The 15,404-nt window shown below is 39.2% G+C and overlaps 1 protein-coding gene across 1 annotated transcript in view; it reads left to right on the top strand.

Moving 5' to 3' along the window:
- Positions 1 to 3,619: 3,619 nt before the first annotated feature.
- LOC122816842 (DEP domain-containing mTOR-interacting protein-like) overlaps positions 3,620 to 15,404 on the top strand; it is a 699,106-nt gene continuing 687,321 nt past the window's right edge. The window contains exon 1 of the mRNA XM_044089901.1: positions 3,620 to 4,130. Within this exon, the coding sequence (XP_043945836.1) occupies positions 4,045 to 4,130 (86 nt within the window). The 5' untranslated portion in view covers positions 3,620 to 4,044. The remainder of the gene's footprint in view (positions 4,131 to 15,404) is intronic.

The following is a 15,404-nucleotide window of genomic DNA, read 5'->3' on the forward strand; positions in this document are numbered from 1 at the left end:
ACGGTAATTGTTGCTAAGTAACATGAGTGCGCGTGTGATATAATGGATCCTGGCATCTGACAGGCAGCTGACCGTGACCTTCTCATTATTCAGCCTGGTGAGGGGGACATCTGTATGTCTCACTATTGAGTGTCTTATGACCACAACATTTGGTTTGAGGTATTTTGCATTAATTGTTGAGACACTGATATGTGTGTTGTTATATGTAGTGGTGGATTCTGTTCTCATACCAGTATGTGTATGTTGTTTGTGCTTGGAGGTCTCTGGTCTTTTGGTAGGCTGTTAGGGAGTACCTCCACTTATGTGGGTTTGTGTGTCTTAACCTTATCTTATGTGAGAGGGGAGTTTTTTGTGGTGACAACCTGTTGTATGCCTTGTTTATTATTATGTGAGAGAACTGATTCTAATTTCATGGTATAGTTACATCTCTCACATACTGTTTTTGTTTGCTTTAGGAGCAAGTGGTTGTCAGTATACATGATGCAATTGCTACATTGCTTCAGGATACCCATGTCAATCAAGTTGGCTGGAGAAATGGTATGAAACTGTCCATCCATTATCACAGGTATATATTGTAGTAACTAGTGGGGATGGCCTAGATGGACCAGGGTTTGATTGTGAGACTAACAAAGGTGGCCTATTCTGTGGAGGGCTAAAGGTGGAAGACTGAGTCAGCACCTCAGAATGCGCAGCTGAGTTGCTCGCTGGGTATCAATGCACAACTGCGTTATGCACAGAGTGGCAGTGGAGCTACGGAGGGTTCTTTAGCTGATATCAAAGAAAAATTGTGTTTCTAAGTGTTCTAGCTGATATCAAGGAAAAATTGTGTTTCTAAGTGTTTGTGTCTATACACAGCAGCTCTAAATCCTGTTTCATGGTGCGCAGTTATGTGCAAACATGGTGCTTAAATACACACAAAGTTAAATAGTTTTAGCATAAACTAACCAATGGGAAAGCACAAAATGGAGCCTTATTCCAACAATCCCCAACTCTGAGGCTGCACACTTCTGCCACAAGGGTGTAGAAGGGCATTTTTAATGTAGGATGGCTGGTTTTATTGCTCAGTTAATACTAATTAGCCTAGATTCAGTAAGCTTGAATCTAGCCTATGCTATAAAATACAGTAGTACCAGAAATGCAAAGTGTAGAAAAAATGGTCACAGCAGTAGCAACAGCAAAAAAAATGAAGTAGCAATTAGTCAAAATACAGTTCAAAAAAGTGCAATGCAAGCTTAGAGTATATTTATTTTTTGTTTTACAAGGTGGTTGCCTTGAATTTAGTTCGGATTTACTCCAGTTCGCTAGCTAAGGTCAGCAAACTTGGAGCAGCTCTGCCAACCTGAGCCTACTAGAGGTGCTTGCATGCAAAGAGGTGAAGAACTCTCGAGGGTTCATGTCATTTGTACAAGTAAATATAAACATAAGGCTGGGGGCTGATAAACCCCCAGGAATGAATGATTCCATCAATATTAAATGTTACCTGAAAAATAGAAGGTTAAAAGTTCTTAAGAATCCTTTATTTTATTCATAGTTTTATAATAGAAATGTATGTTTATAGTTATGGTGAAATGTGTTAAGACAGATATTATAAATATTTTTGCCATTTTAATTATGGTGCAGCTTAATAATAAAACGTTTTTGTGATTAGGTTAGTTACACTGGATGGGGTTGATGGATTAATTGAATGATTGAATACATGGGTATTCAATTGTTGTTGATTCAATGTATAAAAGTGCAGTGCTTGTGTGTTTTAATTTATTCAGAAGAAGTCTCTGAGGGGATGAAAGCGATATTAAAGGTTTTATTCGCTAACGCGGTGGTCGAAATTTTTTGGTTCTTGCTCTACTTGGTCCAGCAGTATTTTTGTAGATTTCACACTTGCCCTCGCTGGCTATAGTCTTACTGTTTTTGTCTGCACATCACACTCATATTAAAAATGCCTTTTTGTCAGTTGTCCTATCTCCAGTAGGCACAATCAGAAGATCTCCCCCATGCAGACCTTTCTAAGTACTATTGCTGGATACTTTGTAAACGAGATGTCATTGAGATTCTTTACAATATGAGACTTTCCTACTTAATAACAGAAAGATCAATGTTTTCTATAAACTGTGGTTTGTGGATCTGAATTTAGAGAATTCTTGAATTATTTGTATAGAAATGGTATATTTTGACTTAAATAGTTATCTTAGCTTAGAATCAGATTCACATTTTATAACTTTACTTATTTATTTTATATAATAATAAATGATTGAATAACTGGTACTAATAGCAGAAAGTCAGTGAAAAACTTGAAGTAGTGGGACTAGTTTGCAATAAAAGAGACAGTGGGATTTGAAATATGCCTAAAAACCCAGAACCAAAGAGTCAGACCATGAGATCTGCCAGGTTCTTCACTCCTGAAACCAACTCTATGGTGGCAGTCACACAGACTTAGTGCCTATTTTTCCAAATTCCTTTCAGTAGTGCCTGCTTTAATGGTTTTGCACAAACTCACACAATTAAGCAATTTTTTTTCCCAGGGAAAAAAAAAATCACTGTTCCACAAAAAAAAAAAAAAAATTTAAAACACTAAATAAAGAAAAGCATAAAGGCCTATGGCTTTCAGTTCCATGTCTTTAGTATATTTGACTGGCTGTGAGATTGCTGTACTCGTGTACTGCTGTCACCAAAAATTTCCTGAAGAGTTACTTTCAAGTAAAAAGTTGTGATGAAACTTACCAAATCAATTATCTATACCCTTCACTTAATTTCAGTTACTTCCTAAAACCCAGGTTGCATACTTATACTGGAGCCTCAGAAGAGGTGTAAGGCAGCATTTATATGCTGTCTGTCAAACAATGAAACATTACAAACTGAGGGCCACTTGGTCCAGGAAAAACCAGTGAGCACTTCTGGACAAAATAAAAAGCAGTGGTATGTAGTCCCTCCTGGATTCCTCTGTATATACAGTTTAACTTTTCAAGGCCTTTTTGTTGGCATTTAATTGGCTATGTGCTGGCATTGTGTACATCATCTTCCTGCAGTCTTGACCTGAGAGGCATTGCTAGCAAACTGGACCTGAGTGAAGGGGTGAGGGGTTGCAAGCAAAGTCTGTGAAGCCACAGGCAGATGCCCTGCATGCACCCCACAGTGAAGAATCCTTACATATTTCACTTCGGCAGACACTTTCTTCCTGAAATGTTTATATACACAGCTACCCATGCACCTGTACAGGTAACTGTGAGCTGCAGAAATCAAGCTTAAAATAATACATAACAATTTCACAAGGTCTTTTGCTCTAGAAAAAAAAAGAAAGCATTTGTTCTGTTTCCTTCACATTTAAACCATAGTGCAATATCTGACCATTTTAAAAACATGTGCTACAGATTTCAGTGCTGGTACTTTGTAAGGGACAAAAATGAATACTAATGTGTTCTCATAACTGCCAGGTGAACTGCAGAGATTCAAAAGGATTTGTGTAGTTTTCCGTCTCCAGTGCTATAGATGTAATTTAGCTCTCCAGGATCAAATTACAATGACCCTGCCCAGTGTAAACTAATCCCTCCCCTCCCAGCAACCAAAGCAGATGCACCTCCCTCTGTCACTACCTGAGAGACCATTGCAAAGAAAGTCAAGCTGAAAGCAAAACAAACGGGACTGCAGCCCAGGTACATGAGAAGCCAGCTTACAGCGAAGAAGGTCTGCTTTTAAAATGCAGCCGTGCTTTTCAATGAACTCTTTTTCATGTGAGGATGGCAAGCTGTCCAAAATGAATTTCACTTTACAGTGAAGTCAAAAGAAAAGGAGGAAGGGAAAAAGGCAATTTATTCTGTTTTGGGAGTTTTAGAACTGGATGCAGAAACACAATTTATCCTATTCCTCAGCTCAGCAAATCAGTGACTTTCCTCAACAAACTCCATTGCATTAATGAATAAAGCCAGCTCTTGAATCAGATGCAAAAACAGTTTCTTTCTGACCTGAGACTTTTTCTTTTAAGGAGAAGGACGTGACATTTCTCCACTTCACACCTCATAGTTGTCACTGAAGAAGGATTTAATTTTGACAATGGAGAGTGTCAGTAATGGGGTGAGAAAAAAGGCAACAGAAAAGCATCACAAGGCTGAAGTCATGATTGCTGGGGAACAGTTAAGGTATTTTATTTATGTAATTAGCCTTCTTTTGTAGCTGCCGTACCTTTTCTTCCTTTCAGATACTTTGTACTGCTATTTGTAGTGTTGAAAAGGCTGAAAAACATCTTTGCAAACTTCAGCTATGAACAATTGACATTTTGGCAACTGATTTATAAACTGTGACTTACTCAGCTGTTCAATCATTACCTCCCATCAGCAGTTCTACTGGGAGTAGCCCACCCCCACTAAAAAGTCACTAAATTAATGGTTCCCATTCAGAAGTTATTTACCCTCTGAGATGTTATATAATGTGTAAATATTTGTTAACTCGACAGTCGTAAGCAGCCAGCTGTTAGTGTTAAGCCTTTCTGACCCCCCACTCCACTACCAGTAGTTTTAATGTACTTTAGCAACTATGTTTGTTCAATTAATAAAAAGTAAGAGTTATAAAAAACATGCATATTTATGGTTTCATGCACTCCTATTGTATATGATATCTCCAGTATGCGTATGACCCTATAAGTCCTACCTGATTACAAAATGGAATACATGTTATGATATAACACACTTAATACTGAAAGACTACTTAAGTATTGCTGTTCTGTGTTTAACAGGGACAGATTCTAGTAACCACTTCTTTGGAATTTATACTGACTATAGCTTTTCCCTTAATAATGAATAAAATAATTCTTAGAATATGAATCAGTCTAACAAATAAAGCTTAACAATCAATAAGTTCATAGATTAGTACTAAAACTAACTGCTCTTGTGGGTCATTTTAAGCCTAGCCGATTACCTCACGTGAGAATTAAATCTTGCACCTTGTATTTGTAAGGTAAACTCTTTAATCATTATGCCAACCTTCCACCCATTAAATACCATCCGTAGGTAAATACTAGTCTGCAGACTATTAGAAGTTTAACCAACAACTAGAGGTCAGAATCAAACTCTGTACTTTGTATCTGTGAGGTAAAGACCTTAGCCATTATGCTACTCCCCTACCAAAACTTTGTCCATAACTACTTTGCATAGCAAAGCTTTGGTGGGATTTGAACCCTCAGACAATCAACCTCAATTTTCAGTACTCCATTGCTTAACCCATTGAGCTAACAGACAACCAGCTGTGAAAAAAAATTAAATAAAACACCACAATGCTGTTTAATAGGTTATTTAGTAACTGGAAAGAAAATCAACACTTTACGTAGAAGAGCAGACCTTGATGTTTACGGCACCAAGATTACTACAAACAGCTACATCACATGATAAAGTTAATAGAATGCTTTCTGGTAAAGAAATACAAGTAAGTGAAAATGAACCACCATTCCAGTCTAGGGTTGCCACTTTTCCTTGCTTGCTCATGATACTTTAAATTTTTAAGAAACTGGATAATGAAAAAAATAGTAAATGTCCTTTAATTTCAGGGGAAAATGTTCTAAATTTCATTGAACAATAGCAGATAAATGTCATATGTCTTCAACACCTTGATATTAAGTATAAAAATTACAACTAAATTCTGCAGGTTTTTTTGTTGTAGTAAAACAGTGGCAGTTATTTTTTTTTTTCTTTTTTATATGTCTGACAGCACAGATACTCTTGAAAACCTCACATCAGTAAAAAAATGTTCCATGTTACCATCTGAAAAGGTAGCAACCCCACTCCAATCATCAATATCACCATGTCTCAGCCTATTAGTTGAAGATGCGCACACATTGTGGTGGTGTTTCTGCTATACCATCCAGCACAAATCAGTTCTGAAGAGCCCATATACATATACTAGGTTTATATGTTAATTGGGTCCTTGTAGGCCCTTTTAAACCACAGCCCCAAAGGATAAGAGGACGCCTTTGATACAGCCATCCCACAAGCGATTGTTAAAGAAACCAGAGAATAGACACTGGGAGTATGTGTGTATTCAGAGAATAATGGAAGGATAGGACTAAGTCCTGATCTCTGGATCTGTGAGGCAGAAACCTTCACCACTGAGCACTATGCAGTCCATGGTTCATGTGTAAATCTTTTCAAACAGCACATATATTGCAGGGATATTGAATTTCATTGCTTTGGTTGAAAAGAGAGGCTAGAATGAAACAATGAAAAGGCAAAAATCAGGTTCTAAGACAGGTATATTGTATTGTGTGTGCGAAAACACATATTCATTACAGGATGTTAGTTTGTCTTTTGTTTCCCTAACTAATTTCCTGTTTAGCGCATGTAAATGTTCTGTTTCAAAACAATATCTGTTGTTTATTTCTAAGCATTGTACATGAAACAGTGATACAATGTATGCTATGTTTTTCTGTAACTTCAGAGTTTACTCAAAATCAAAGCATATGAGGAAAGCCTGTTAAATATTTGATTCCTGAAAATCAAGAATGTATTCATTTATTTAAAGTTTGTTTAGTAGGTTGGAGTACCGATTGAAATGGATCATTTTCAAGCCAGCCAAGTGGTTATAAACTAAAAATCTGGTAAATAACAATAATAAAACATTCATTAAGAAATATGTAGCCAATCTTACAATATAGTAAACTGTTCCCTAGAGAATCATATTGCAGATAACTGTAAAACTAATTCATTTGTACAACTACAAGCAGAAGTACAAGATTACAAATGTAACATTATATCTGTTTTACAGTGTAGGTACATGTTAAAGTTAGACCTTCCGGAGGAAGCAGGAATATGCTAAATAAAATATATTTTGGGAGAGGGTTGACAATTAAAAAACAACATAGGTAAATGTAATCACCTTGAGCAGAATTTTCATTTGCAATTGATCTCACTCCATGTTCTGAAAGCTCAGTCACCTTACTGCATATCCCATTTGGAGAGGAGGGTACAATTTGGGCTGCAAAGGTAACATTTGGGTTGTCAGTTTTGCACTCCTACTTTCTTTTTTCTCTTTTTACTGCACTGATTGCCAGCATTGTTTTAAGATAATACTATCTGAAGAGGACTGATAAGCAGATTTGATGAAGAGAATGTTACTTCAAACTATTGTTGGTGATCTTTTGTGTGTTTATGTTTTGGCTTACACCTGCAGGGTCCATGTTTCATTGTAGATGTTTGTTTACTGCCTGTGTAAGATAAGTTTGTGTGATGCTGACACAGGTTTTTATGGGTATTATACGTTTCTCCCAAAAAGGTTTGCTGCATGGCCACTGTAAACTGTATAAAAAAATACAGATATCCTTGCCTTGGTGTTCTAGATTGTGATTGAAAAGGATCAGTGTTTTATTATTGGGTTGTGCAGTGGAGCAGCAATTAATATTGTCGCCTCTCAGCAACAGGTTCTCTGGTTTGATTCTCAGTTGGGCTGCCTTCTGTGTGGAGTCTGCATGTTCTCCCCGTATTCACATGCATTTCTTCCGGATACTCCAGTTTTATCCCACATTCCAAAGACATGTGTCTGGAGCATTTGTCCCCGGGCCTCTGCTGAAAATAGGCTCTGTCCTAGTCGGACTTTCCCAGTCAACAAATGTTAAATAAATAAATACATGTATGTTTATTTGACATTTGTTTACCAGGATAGTCCGACTGGGCAGAATGACCATTTTCAGGTGAGGCATGAGGAGAAAAGCTCCAACAGATACAAAACAAAGGCAAAACATAGCATAAAACATGTCCAAAGAGTAAAAAAAAATGCACCACTATGATGAAGTTGTCACACCAGTATGCAAAAAAACAAAACAAGAATAAAAACTGAGTGACAACAAACATGCCTATGTAAAATACAAATACAAAAAGCTTTTGTAGCCCATAGAATGACACCGCCCTCAGCAAAGCTAAAAACCCAGCATCAATGGGACCTGATGGTATCCCGGGTTGCGTGCTACGTGAACTCCAAGAGGAACTAAACCCACACATAAAAATGCTATTTAACCTTAGCCTTACTACAGGATATGTATCTGAACACTGGCGTACAGCAACAGTGGTCCCACTCCACAAAGGAGGCACCTCTACAGACCCTGGTAACTACCACTCCATAAGCTTAACCAGCCTGCTCTGCAAAGCTATGGAAAGAATCATTATGGAACTCATAAACAGAGACATTGGGGACCTACAGACACTTGATCCCACCCAGTTCGGCTTTGTAAAAGGCAGATCCTGCCTTTTGAACCTGGTTGACTTTTTCAAAACAGTCACTAGAGCCATTGACGAGGGCAAAGCAGTCCATACAGCCTACCTGGACTTGGCTAAAGCTTTCGACACAATACCCCACTCAGGCATCATAGATAAGCTCAACAGCTTAAATGTAAATCCATATGTCACAAGATGGGTTGCAAACTGGCTAAAGGATAGAACCCATAAAGTCAAAATCGCTGGAGCCATGTCAGACTCAAAGCCAGTCACAAGTGGTGTCCCACAGGGCTCTGTCCTGGGACCCCTCTTGTTCGGCATTTCTCAGATGTGAAAGCAAACATGGGAGGGTTGTGGCTGACAAAGTTCACAGATGACTGCAAACTAGGCGCCATAGTCGATACACCAGCTGACACATACAACCTACAGAAAGGCCTCACTGAAACGGACAACTGGTGCCGGAGTCATGGCCTTAAACTAAATGCCAAAAAATGTATAGTCATCCCCTTTGGGAAAAACAAAGTACCCACAAATTATTACATAGACAGTAACCCATTGAGTATGGAAAAAGTAACCCACTGAGTACGGAAAAAGTAATCAGAGACCTGGGGACCCAAGTCGATAGTGACCTCTCATTTGACACCCATGTTGCCAAAGTGGTTAGAAAGACTTTCTACCTTGCCCACCTTATCATGAAGGGATTCACATCCAGATCAAAGAAGGTCATTGTATCCCTGTACTCCTCCCTTATCAGGCCCATGATTGAGTACAATGCCCCATTTGGTATGTACCTCACCCGGCACTTGCAACAGCTGGAGAGACCGCAAAAGTACCTCACCAAGAGGATCAAGGGTCTCCAACATATGTCATATGCTGCCAGACTAAAGAAACTCCAGCTCTATTCAGTAGCATACCACCTACTCAGAGGTGATCTGTGCCTGACGTACAAGGCCATGTCCAATCAGGAATTGATGGACATGCTCCACCTCAAAAAATCCAAATCCATCAGAACCAAGAGAGCTAAAGATTTAAACCTCAGCACAAATATGAATAGGACATGCTGGAGGGACAGATTCATAACTCAGAGGCTTCCCATACTCTGGAACAGAATCCCAGTTCATGTTAGGCAGAGCCCCTCACTGACTCTCTTCAAGAGAAATCTTGACGAGTGGATGGGAGATCGTAAGTTTACCCCGGGGGTCATCTCTGTCTCATTTCTAGACAGAGGCACAGTAAACTAATTCTGTTATGTAAGGGGGTCTTCACTGTGTCACTACTAGACAGAGGCACTGTATTCTAAATCTATTCTGTACACTTTTGTACCATTACATGGGGTGGCGAAAGCCACATCACTATGGCTAGGCTTATAAATGCCCCAGGGCAGATAGCCTAGTACTAAACTATGAAACTATGAAACCATAGCAAAGTAGGGGCTAACTCACATTTGTAACTAATTTTACAGATATTTTGAAAAATACCAAGGCTACAGTTTTACTACCCATTTGCTCTGCCTGCAGTTAGTGGCCTCCCCCTCCCCCTTAGGTTGCTCCTTGGTTTTCTTTAGTTATACCTTCCATTTAGAGCAGCGTTTTAGGGTAGGGTTCCAAACTAAATAGCTACATTCACACAGATGAGTCTGGCCTGGGAATAACTATGTACATAAAAGTAATATTCAGGTCCAGTGTAGTACTTGTTTTCTCTTCTTGCTTTCACAGTTTTTACTTACCTGTAAGCCACTTCACTGATTGTTGTTTTGGACTTGTACTTCCATTTTCCTTGGTCAGCCTACCCCCTTCTAATCTCTGTTAATATTTTTGAAATTTCCCGCTTCAACTGTACCCACAATCCTTTGTACCAGTTAAAACTGTGTCTAACTAAAGTATTTTCTTTTCTAATGTAGTTCCCAGTGATTAGGATTCCCTCCAAACTCCCCCAGCTGCATGCATCCCACAGTTACCACTGATACACTATTGTATGTGACTGCTTTTGGAATTATGTATGAGGCACTGTATTAATGGGGCTTTATTTGTTTATATCTAGTAGGATATCTATTTAAATGTGGAGGCAGTGACATTATTGAATTACTGACTATCTTTAAGAAAGCTCTGCAATTTACTTTCTGATGTGATTTAAGTAAAAGCAAAGGAAGCTGCACAATTTAATTTCTTATCTGGTTCTTTTAAAATGCTACCAGCTAAAGTTAAATAGTAATTTGATTTGATTTAAGTAAATGCAAAGGAAGCTGCACAAATTCATTTATTATTTGGTTCTTTAAAATGCTAACAGCTAAGTTAAGTAGTTAGCTCTGTTTTCTTTTACTCCCCATTACATTCAGGGCACTGTATAGCTTTTGGCTATAACATGGTTGTTATAATGTATATTTTATTCTGAATTAAGTAATTATCTCAGCTGTTGCACACTGTTAATTTCAGGGCTCTGTATGGCTTTTTATGGTTGGTACACTGGATTATTTATTTGTGGCTGTGTAGTACATGTGATGGTATTGCTATTGCTAACAAATTTCATTTAATGATTTAATTAACTGTGTGCTTAGTCCTTTCAACTCTCCTTTCTCTGCTTCTACCCCTTAACAATCTGCCTGCTACTCCTTAACATTCTGCCTGCTATCCCTCTATATCTTGATACTAGAGTCTCTCACTCACTATCCTGGTCCTAATCTCCCACACCCGCCTAAGTGCTTACTTTCTTCCTTTTTCTTTTACAGCATTTTCTACAGTGTGCCTAATGCTTGCAGCTGCCCCTCCATCTGATTTATCCATGAATTGTGTGGGCGCCAACTCCTAGTGCTCCACCTGACCTCCCTTGACCAGGACTCCAAGCGGAGACAGTTCCATTAAATACAGTGTAGGTGTCTTCTTAAAACAACTTGAATCTGTAACTGATACAATGTTAAAGGTAATTTCTTATTGTTAGTGGCTTGCACACTTGCAACCTCATCCCCCAGCTTGCTTCTAGCCCCATAGTGTATCTTTTTCATTCCTTTCCCTTCCCCTACCATCTGCCCCGCACCTAGCCTTTCCAAGCTTTAATTTACTTTGTGAGGCCACTAGATGGCAGCAGAGAACAAGAGTGCCTGAAGTGCACGTTTCAGAACACATTTACCTGAAAAAAAAATAACTACTTTATAACCTCTCGCTCGATTCCCCAGCTAGATAGACGCAGTCCACATACTGCTTTTCTGCCCCTTACCTGCAGCCTGTCGTGTTCAAACATAAAATAAATAAGTAAAGCAAAGCTATTGTTTATAATAAGTGTCTGATAACCCGGCTACTTGCCTGCATTCTAACATTCTATGTTACCTGATTGTTTTTTCAAATTTTGTGCCACTTTTCCAGCTGGGCTGTCCACGTTCCGTTCGCCCTCACTATGCTCAAGCTCTCTACGCTCCTCTACATGACCCCCATTCCCACCCACCCCCTAAGCAATTAGATTTATGTCTAGCCTTACCCCTTCCACCCCTTTGCATCCAATCCACACATCACCACCTCACACTCACATGACCTACCATCCCCTACCACAACTCCTCTAATCTAAATGATACTCCACCCCTTCCCTCTCCTCACTCCCAGCAAATTCCTCCCACTAACCACACCAACTCACTTAGCCAACCATAACTTCTACTACCACTCACAACCACTACTATTATATCTTACTACAGTTCCTTATCACCTTCCACTCCACCTGTAAACAAAACCCTACACTATCTTCCTCTCTACCTTCACTTACAACACACTATCTTCCTCTCTACCTTCACTTACAACACACTATCTTCCTCTCTACCTTCACTTACAACACACTATCTTCCTCTCTACCTTCACTTACAACACACTATCTTCCTCTCTACCTTTACTTACAACACACTATCTTCCTCTCTACCTTTACTTACAACACACTATCTTCCTCTCTACCTTTTACTTACAACACACTAACCTCCTCTCTACCTTCACTTACAACACACCTCCAGCACTGTCATCCTATCCCATACTATCCTATTTATCTTAAAACCTTCCTTATATCCTGCAGAACTCTCTCACTACATCCCCTGTCACTAAACTATACCTCTCATAACCAACAATATCCTCTCTCTATATCTATCCTTACTTCTAAAACTATCTGCTCTCCACATTACTATCCCACATCCACCATGCTCTCCTACAGTAGCTACTCATAGTCATACTCTCCCTAGCTACTCAGTAATCAGCTCATCTCTCTACAGCACAGACCTAATCTTACAAAAAAACTAATACTCCTCTACCCCCCAAATCACCCCTCCTTCAACCAAATCTTTAAACATAACCTTAACCAAACTAACAAGAGTCCATCAAGAACTTTTTATAGGCCTAACAAAAAATCTCCCACAAGCACTGCCCCTACCTACTGGAACCTGACCCTATCAGGTGATGTACATCCCAACCCTGGCCCTTTTTCCCACACAAACAACTCCCTCAACCCTACAAAAGCTATTCAATTCACCACAATCAACACCCAAAGCATTAGAAATAAAATCCCACAACTGCATGCTTGGATCAGTCAATATAAGTCTGACATTACTGCCATCACTGAAACATGGCTAAAACCTTACATCAAGGACTCAGAATTCCTACCCCCAACCACTCCTGCCTCAGAAGTGACAGGCTTCACAAAAAAGGTGGAGGCATCGCACTACTTTTCCCTAACACCTACACAGTCATTCCTTACTCAAAACCAATACCCACTTTTTCCAACGCAGAACTCCTAATTGCATTACTAAAACTTAATAACTACAAATCCCTGTGTATCATAGTCATATATATAACCCCTGACAACAACATTCCTATTTTGGAGGAAATTCTTGCCTGGACAACCAATAATATAAATAATGAAATGGTAATCCTAGGTGACACAAACATCAATTGGCTAGATATCACTAAGAACCCCTCACCATGTGTCAGCCTACACAAATATACTCAGCTAATCTCAAATATAACCAGACACAATAATAGAAACAACAAGAGATCCATCTTGGACTGGATCTTAGTTTCTGATCCTGACAAAATCTCCTCCTTTGGCACTCTTCCAGATTGTATTAGTGACCACTCACCAGCATATATAATATGCAAGCCCACCTCTATATCACATACACACCCATATCGTTATACCAGAGACCCGTCCCACTTCTCCCCTGACACCCTCAACAATATCCTTCAAAGTACAAACTGGAGTCCATTAAAAACTCTCCCTATCAATGATGCAGTACTGCTCTTTAACTCTACATTTCTTAAAATACTAAATAGCTTAGCCCCACTCAGGCTTAAGAGAATTAGAACAAAATATGCTACCTGGCTAAGTCTACAAAGCAAATTATGGCCACCAGGGATATAGCCTTGAAAACCTGGAATAAAAATAAAACCTCACCCAACCTCTTACAGTACAAGCAACTTTGCAATCAAGCTAAACGTTTAGTCATAAAAAAAAAAAAGACTATTTCCAAAACATCCAAACTCAGCACAGACAAAACCCTAAAACCTTCTGGCATGCAATAAACTCCTTACTCCATCCAGGGACAAACAGCAACCACAGCCCTGACCCCGGAAAAACTCCCACTGATATAGCCTCACTCTTTAACAACTACTTTATTGATACCATTGCAAAACTAACCACATCCTCTTCGCCTATCAACACCAACTCTCACACCACATCCTCAGTACCCAATAGCACCACCCCCTACCTACCTTCTCACTATCCCAACATCTACCATCAAAAAACTTCTACATAAACTAAAACCCTGTACTAATGCCTCAGATAACCTACCTTCTGAATACCTACAACTAGCTGCCCCTTCTATAGCTTATCCTATCACTATCCTCCTTAATAGATCTATTCAAGAATCATGTGTACTAGACATCTGGAAAAATGCTTTTGTCCTTCCTCACCACAAAGGGGGCTCTAATTCTGACATCTCAAACTTCCGTCCTATTGCCACACTTTCCTCCATTTCCAAAATTCTAGAAAAATGCATATACACTCAAATCATAAGCTACTTAATAAGCCACCAAATGCTCTCTCCTACTCAGCATGGCTTTAGACCAGGCCACAGTACTAACACTGCCCTAATCTCCTTCTTAGACACATTAAATAGAGCCCGTGATGCTGGTTCCTCTGTCTCTGCTCTCTTTCTAGATTTGTCTAAAGCATTTGACACTATCTCCCACTCCCTCCTACTAACTAAACTCTCCAACCTTAACCTAGATTGCCCTACATTACAATGGTTTACAAGCTATCTCAGCAATAGACACCAAGCTACCATATGGCAGCACTCCTCCTCTGCTTTCATGAGCACTAACACTGGTGTCCCTCAAGGCTCTATACTCAGTCCCCTGTTGTTCAGCATATTTATTAATGACTTTCATAATTCCTTATCTAACAGTACTGTAATCCAATATGCTGATGATGCCACCATCCTCTCCTCTTCCAAATCTCCCTCTGTTCTGCAACATCTTACCCAAGAAGCCTTTACTTCTACTGAAATATGGATGTCCCAAAACCACCTAGCCCTTAACCCCAGTAAAACCATACTCATAGTTTTCTCCCCCACACAATCCAGCCATACTGACAAACAACCTCTCTCAATCCAATTCCAAACAATGCTACCATAGATGTTATCCCAAGCACCAAACTATTAGGTGTCCTCATTGATGACAGATTAACATTTGACCTTCATATCTATAGTAATATTAAAAAAACCACCAAAAGCTCGGTGCCCTGTATAAACAAAATTACTTCCTTAACAACTCAACTTGGATAGCCCTAGCCTCATCCTTCTTGCTCCCAACTCTCCTATATGGTAGAAAATCTGGATGTATACATGTTGTAAGTAAGTGGGAATGACATATTTAGGACCTTAGAAAATGATACCATCTTCCATCAACATCTCATCTCTGTAAGGAGAATAAAGTTGCACTTCTGTTGGTACACAAGATTGCTTTGACGGCCATCCAACATTGATGAAGTGGTTGAACTTTTGCAAAATTAGATTTGGATGATCTCTTAGCTCATCAAGTCTTGTGGTAGAAAAATTACGCACTTCCATGACATCAAAGTTACAATTCTCTGCATCATGCTTTTCTGTGCAATCCGGATAATGTGGTCAGATCAAGAAGTCTGCCTTTTGTATAGACCATTTTGAAGTTGTACTTTTGTAATCTGAGCATCATTTTT

This window comes from Protopterus annectens, chromosome 12.part0 (genome assembly GCF_019279795.1).
Source record: "Protopterus annectens isolate FY-2018-M chromosome 12.part0, PAN1.0, whole genome shotgun sequence".
Classification (NCBI taxonomy): domain Eukaryota; kingdom Metazoa; phylum Chordata; order Ceratodontiformes; family Protopteridae; genus Protopterus; species Protopterus annectens.